Below are 7,827 nucleotides of genomic sequence, written 5' to 3'. Positions count from 1 at the left end.
ATAAATACGCTGGATTATGGATGCGCAGTCCATCTGGGCCCTCCACCAACAAAAGGTATGGGTGTATGGCATGACAAGATACTGGATCTAGGTTCTCTTAGGCATGGGTACCGGTACAGCCAGGGCATACTAGAATCCCTCTATAACCATTTTCCAACAAAAAAACAACCACAAAACCATTTAGCCATTGCGCACAATAATTTATCTGAGCCAGACATAATCCTAGTTCTAACTTCTGAGGGTGTTGCACAATTCTCAAAGTCACAGGGAGTCGATAACAAATAATTCACCTAGCCAAAAAGAATATTTCGAGAATTTACAATAAACTCCCTTACTCAATAAAATGCCCTATATAATAACATACATTTTTTCATTCCGAAACCGCCCATCACAAACAACCGAAACTACCACTCCTCTCGTCTCCTTGTTTTTTCCAACTAGGTCAAAATCCAGAAACCAAAACCTTTTCATTTGATGATGAATCTTGTTTTCGTTCTTCCAAACTCTCCTTAAAAATCAATTACTGTTCTCTCCCATAAACTCTCAGATCTTTAGTTTGTGTCGTTTTTTTTTTTTTTTTTTTTTTTATAATTAGGTTTAAAAAAAAAATCCAAAAACAAAAAAAAAATGCATTTCCTCTTCGTTTTTATGTTTCATTAGAAGATTAGTATAGTTTATTTCACAAATCTTTGTATTTCGTAATTTTCGTGTGTTTTGAAAATCGAATCTTGGGATGAATCCACGAGGTAGATATCCACCTGGGATTGGTTATGGTGGACGCGGTAGTGGTAGTGGTAGTGGTTACGTCAACAATAACAACAACAATAATAATAATAATAATAACTCCCCAAACCCTAATTTTCAACCAAGAAACCCTCAACAACAATATGTTCAGAGGAATCCCGTGCCTCAAAATCAGCAGCAGTATCAGCAGCAACAGCAACAGCAGCAGCAGCAGCAGCAGCAGCAGCAATGGCTGAGAAGGAACCCGATGAGTGGAGGAGATCCCGGTGCGAATGAGGTTGAGAAAACAGTTCAGTCTGAAACTATTGATCCAAAGTGAGTTTATATTTCTTTTATGAAGTATTTGGTTTTAATGAATAGACTAGTTGTCTTATGTTTTTATGTATTTTGTTTAAATGATAGTGCTCAAGATTGGAAAGCAAGACTGAAGATACCACCAAGCGATACACGCTACAGGACTGAGGTACTATTTATTTATTTTACTGTGACTTTAAGGGTTGTCTGATGAGAAAACAAAACATAAGAAGAATAAAAATGGAACAACAAATTACAACTAAAAATAGATATATGATCTTAGTAACTCACATCAGTGCATAAGAATCTCCAATCTATATGCAATGTGGTCACACAGTATGCCATCTGATACTGATTTATTTTATAATCTAAGTTCGATTTGGTCATTTGGGTAACCTTTGGCTTGCTTGCCAAGGATTTGTTTAGGCCAGATAGACTCTAAGAATCTCCAATCTATGCACAAGGTGGCCAAACAACACTAGAAAAGAAGAAGAATTAACCATTCCATTAACTATTTGGTTTGAGCGAGTTGTTAGTGTTCTTTAGATGTTTTAATGGTTTTGCATTTACTTCAGGTTTATACTCTTTGGTTTGTTTGCCAAGGACTAATATAGGTCATATAGACCTTTTGTTTCGCATGATTGAAGGCCAAAGTCAAGTAGTTGGGAATCATATCTGATATCCCTGTAATCCTCATCTTATTTTCCTCTCATTTTTATTTTTTTAGAAGTAGATTTCGCTATTAAACAAAGACTGATTATTATTTCCTACTCACTTTCACGGACTATTTTATGATAATGTTTGGCTTGAGCAAATATTTTCAACAGTGTCAACCTCGAACTTATGATACAATGAAAAATATTTTCACATCGTAGAGAGGGGACATATATGACAACTCAAGAAGTCTTCACTGGGGAGGGGACATATCGTCTGTATGAACTTAAAATGTTATTTATAATAGTTAGTCATAATATGTTATTATTTCTGAAAGAGTTTCAGTCCTTTTGTCTACATTTTAAACATCTTCTCTGCCACACATGTGCGTTTAATTCTGGTGGGGAAAATATGACATAGGCAATATGCAATTTCCCAACTGTGTAAGTGTTGGATTTATGGAGTTTGATCCACAGCCCAGCACTAATTCTAACAATCTAATATAAGGATATTGAATGAGAACCTCACTAGTTTCAATCCAAATGATATTGACTGAGGAAACCTTTCGAAGGTTCTGTAACTTTTTGTAATTGGTTATTTATACAAATTATACGAGTCTTACAATTTCGTCTTTGTAAATTTTACGGATTCAAATATGTTTTTCACATGACAGACTATGTCATTATGCTCGTACATATACCAAACACGCTAAGGAGAACGAGTGGATGTTCACATGGTGCTATATTGTACATTGTCTTAATATTTAGTAATTAGTGCAGTACTTAGGTTCATTCTCTTACAGAGATTTCATTAGATATAGATTAGTTTATTATATGACTGGTTAAATAGTTATGGGATTTAATATTCCATTTGAACTTATTGGAGCAGTTAAGCCTGTGAATGGGTATGTAGTCTTGAAATATTCTTTTGCTTCCAGGATGTGACTGCTACCAAAGGAAATGAATTTGAAGACTACTTTTTGAAACGCTGAAGTTGCTTATGGGGATATATGAGAAGGGGTTTGAAAGACCTTCTCCCATTCAAGAAGAGAGCATTCCAATTGCGTTAACTGGAAGTGATATTCTTGCTAGAGCGAAAAATGGAACCGGGAAGACAGCTGCATTTTGCATTCCTGCATTGGAAAAAATTGATCAAGAAAACAATGTCATTCAAGGTTTACTCACAACCATCTAGTTATAAGTATCTCTGTAAAATTTGTATCTTTAGTAAAGCAGTCGAGATATTTACATGTGCATAGATGTGTACAATAAAGTTGTGGTGATTGGTAAACCAAATGATACGGGGAATTAAGCTTTGAAAGCTAAAGTTTCCATCTTCCTGGGGTTGTGGACTTGTGGTAGTGTAGGTAAAAGTAATTTACTTGAATAACATTTTTCTCATCTTTACCATCTTAAAGCAAATATTCTTTATTTACGAAATGTTTTGTTTAAGGTTATGGGATGATTTTGTGGTTGTGATTCCTCTGGCCTAGGACTAAACTTTTCCGATTTGGTCTTTGTTGGGGTAAATCCACAACGCGCCATGTCTTCATTAACTGGGGACATGGACACGCAGTGCATTTAGATTTTAGAGTAATTCTAGGCTGAAGCATTGTGCTGTATCGTGTTGATTATTGTAGAATATTTAATAGTTGGCAGTCTTGGCACAGTCCAGCTGTCCTGTACTTGTGATATATTACTGATACTGCACCTAATGCCTCTTCAGTTTTCCTGAAGATCTCATATCTATTACTGATGCTACTTACCCTTGCGAAAGTGAATAATATTTCCAGCTCCACCATCACACACTCATAATTTGAACATTTATAGTGATTTTACGGATTCTCAAAACTAAGACATTTCAACTAGTGTTGAACCATTTTGCTTGCTTAATAATTGGCGAAGGACCCAGTTGAAGGCGTGAGATATTGTGCCATTCCTTTAGTGAAGCTTTGAAGCTACACATTTTCCCCATGTTGACAAGGGAGCAAGTCATAGGAAAAATGACTCATGTTGCACAACCACCATTAGAAACAAACTGTTTGCTTTTAGTGTTAATATATATTATTTAGAAGTTTCCATTGGTTAATTGCTTTAGTTTTCTATGGCTAAATTTAGTTGTTATACTTTTTGCAACAAGGGGTTAGCAATTCTGCGAATTGACGGTGTGAGATATTGTGTCATTACTCTGAGTGAGCCTTTGACTGTATCCAGTGTCCTCATCTTGATGAGGGAGCAAGTTATTTTTGTTTATCTGTTTGTATCTTTTCCTATTTTTTGGTATTACTGTGTTAGGGAAATCAACTACTCGTATGTTGCACAAGCATTATCTAACATGAGCTGCTTGTTTTGTTGTACTTAAATTGCTTCAAAAGTTTTCACTGTTTAATTTCTTTAGTATATCTTTGTTTTTTTACATACAGCTGTTATACTCGTCCCAACAAGGGAATTGGCACTCCAGACATCTCAAGTATGTAAGGAGCTTGGAAAACATTTGAAGATTCAAGTCATGGTTACAACAGGAGGAACCAGTTTAAAGGACGATATCATGCGTTTATACCAGCCAGTCCACTTACTGGTTGGAACTCCAGGCAGAATACTTGATCTCGCCAAGAAGGGTGTTTGCGTCTTGAAGGATTGCTCTATGATTGTTATGGACGAGGTATGTAATTGCAACTGGAGTTTTTTTTTTTTTTTTTTTTTTTTTTTTTTTTTAGTAAACACAGCTTCTTAAACATGCCTATTTAATGTTTTCACATCTTATTCATCATTTACAGAAGTGGTTTTCTGGGTTCGAGCACAGAAACCTTTTTCTGGATGGTGATGCTATAGTCATGTTTTTTAAGTACTATGCTCATCGTCCTCTGTTCTTCTTAAGCTTATATACTGTGTTGAATAGCTTAAAGTTATACCATAAACCTGGATTTTTTTTTTTTTTTTTTTTTTTTTTGGTCCAGTTTCCACAATCCACCACTACTTTTTGAAAAATTGCATCAGCTATAAACTTGCACAAATGCCTAGTCTTCTTGTCCTCGAGTAAGTTAGTATATGGGAATAGGATTATCGTCTTCAACTATGTTTGACTATCACTGCTAGTGCATGCAATACATACCTTAATTTTTTTTGACTCTTTTGTGCTTTGAAATTTGTTTTAGCATTGCTGGAAAAATTTATTTACTTTGTTTCTGTTTCCCTGTGTTATGCTGATAAATTCTAATGCTATTTGTTGAATTTGAGATATTTTATATTTATGTCAGACATTACTGTGATACCATTCATTGTGTTTTTATTTGTTTAATTTTTTTGTTGCAGGCTGATAAGCTCCTCTCCCCCGAATTCCAACCATCTGTGGAACAGCTAATTCGTTTCCTACCTGCTAGTCGACAGATTTTGTTGTTTTCAGCAACATTTCCCGTGACAGTCAAGGACTTTAAAGATAGATACCTGCACAAACCGTACATCATCAATCTCATGGATGAGCTCACGCTGAAGGGTATAACACAATTCTATGCTTTTGTAGAAGAAAGACAGAAGGTTCACTGCCTAAACACTCTTTTTTCAAAGGTTGGTTTCTGCTTGCATTCTGAATTTGTGATATTTTACCGCTTGTTTCCGTTGTTTTAGATTATACGGGTTGTTTTTCTAATCAGTAAATCGGTGTTTTGCAGCTTTCAATTAACCAGTCGATTATATTTTGCAACTCTGTGAACCGGGTGGAGCTTTTGGCCAAGAAAATTACTGAACTTGGTTATTCCTGTTTCTATATTCATGCAAAAATGTTGCAAGATCATCGTAACAGAGTATTTCACGACTTCCGCAATGGTGCATGCAGGAATCTTGTTTGTACAGGTATACAATGGGTTTTTGATGGACTTTTTCTATTCTAAATTCTGTATGTGTCATGGCTCAAAATATAAATAATACCAGATTTAGAGGATAACATTACGTTAAGCAATCTTTGGAAAAGCCGTGATACACTGAATATTTAGATAGATATATCGTCTTGTGAATCCGTTTCCAGTGTAGTTATTTTGGTCCTTAATGTCATTTTTTTAATTTATTGTTGGAGTCATTGTTATATGACTTATATCTAAATTTTATAAAATTCAAGAGCTCTTATGGAAATTATCTATTTGAAAACTCTGTCGATCCTTGATTTCATATGATTTCATATACTTACATATAATTGGTAGAATGGTTTAGTATACAATGACACAGTATTTTAATGCAGAAATAGCAGAAAATCAACCTGACCTGCCAAGTTTACCTTTGACATGACACAGTATCCACAACCTCACCCCAAGTTTACCTTTGACATGACAGTATTTTAATTGCCTTCATTGTATACTGGGTCAAATGAGTGTGGGCCTTGGTGCAACTATGAGGTTGTCTTGTTGTGACCTGGAGGTCATGGGTGTACAGCAGAAACAGCTCCTTGTATATGACCCTCCCCAGACATTGCATTGGAGGGCTGCGTCATGCTTTGAGCTAGCCTTTATAGTTGCTGAGCCAAATATGTGAATAAGTGGGACTCTGAACTGAGTTGTGCCCGTAGCGCAGAGAGGTTCTCTTTTCCAGTTTCGTTGGTTGTAAATTTGGTAATTTTTAACTCTAAACTCAGGCAAAACTGCTACTGTTATTTAATGGAAAGCTCTAATGGAAATGGATGCTAGAACACATTTTGTGTAGGTAAAAACAACCGTTTATGGCCATTGGATCCTAGATCCGCCTTAAAATAGGGTGAAGTATGTGTCATTCTTCTTTCGGATTAAGTTATGAAGCTTTAGTGTTTTGTGGTAAGGGGATGTATTAGAATTCTGACAAGACAGAAATGAGGTGAAAGCTGCAGTCTAACCTTTTTATTTTGTTTTCGCAGATTTGTTCACAAGGGGGATAGACATTCAGGCTGTCAATGTTGTTATTAATTTTGATTTCCCTAAGAATTCGGAGACATATCTTCACAGGGTACATTTCTTGCTTTTAGTGCCCATGGTTGATGCTGTTTATTTTCCCCAATTATAACTTTGCTGTGTACAGGTTGGTCGATCAGGAAGGTTTGGACATCTTGGGCTAGCTGTGAATTTGATTACCTACGAGGACCGCTTCAACTTGTATGTATCTTGGTTCCTTGGTCATTATTGCCAAAATTCGATATGGCTGTTTTTTTCCGTTTTAATTCTATTTCAGTTCATGGACCAAAATCACAAAATTTTCTTCTCCCCATAGGTATAGGATTGAGCAAGAACTTGGGACCGAAATAAAGCAAATTCCTCCACAGATAGACCAAACTATTTACTGCAGGTGAATGATATGGTGGTGCCCCCTGTTCAAGAGTAGTGAGTGAAAACAATGATCTGGCTGTGTGTGCATAGCAGCTTTTAAAGTAAGTTGATATCTGACTTGAGTTTTTTTGTTGAATACTCTTATGCAAGTAGAATTGTCCCTGCCTGTCGATTCTTTATTTTCTGTGGAGTGGGCCTTGTGCGTGGAGTTATCTTTCACCCATAATTTCATGTAGTGCTGCTTGTGAGATTGTAATCCTTTTTTATGGAACTTACCGTTCATGGATTCGTAGGTTCTTGGAATCCATGAGAGAGAGAGAGAGAGAGAGAGAGAGAGAGAGAGAGAGAGAGGTACTAAGGTCATTTTTGTTATCCCGAGCGTGTTCTCCTTTTTGTTTAAAGCTTCGTCACAGTACTGATCTTTGGTTCCTAATAACCCTCTTTGTGTGATTCCATTCCATGCAGGCCTTACCAAGCTGCAACTTCAAACAAATCTTCGATTCTGCTTCTGCATAGACAGTTGTGAATTGAGGTATTGTACCCTGTAGAAACTTTTGTGGTTAAGGCTTTGCTTGTTCCACCTGGCTTGTCATTTCCGGCATACACTTTTAAGTGCTTGTAGTTTTCCATAAATGCAAACCCTAGGGTTCAGGATGTAGATTTAGAATGATTGATAGATCTAGGGAGTTGGATCTATTGTGTTTAACTCTTCATTTCCTTTTTCATTTCTGCTCTTGATTAAGTATCATTTGAATGATGCACCGCTTCTTTACTGTCGAATAAGATATTTTATGTTAAGTGTTAACTTTTTATTCACCAGAGTACCAGACTTTTTATAAATCTTTATTGGACAA

The 7,827-nt window shown here is 36.1% G+C and overlaps 1 protein-coding gene across 1 annotated transcript; it reads left to right on the top strand.

The window, feature by feature from the left end:
• The first annotated feature begins 369 nt into the window (after window positions 1-369).
• Window positions 370-7,827, top strand: RH8 (RNAhelicase-like 8). Its single transcript, XM_086600614.1, is given in 11 exon segments — window positions 370-1,059; window positions 1,147-1,207; window positions 2,630-2,680; window positions 2,683-2,866; window positions 4,115-4,353; window positions 5,004-5,255; window positions 5,360-5,540; window positions 6,568-6,656; window positions 6,729-6,802; window positions 6,918-7,074; window positions 7,439-7,827. Coding segments are annotated over 10 exon segments (1,536 nt in total). The 5' UTR covers window positions 370-733; the 3' UTR covers window positions 6,997-7,074; window positions 7,439-7,827.

The sequence above is a fragment of the Coptis chinensis genome, chromosome 1 (genome assembly GCF_015680905.1).
Source record: "Coptis chinensis isolate HL-2020 chromosome 1, ASM1568090v1, whole genome shotgun sequence".
Taxonomy (NCBI): domain Eukaryota; kingdom Viridiplantae; phylum Streptophyta; class Magnoliopsida; order Ranunculales; family Ranunculaceae; genus Coptis; species Coptis chinensis.
Note: the sequence above shows the minus strand (reverse complement) of the source record. Positions and strands in the feature narration are given on the sequence as shown.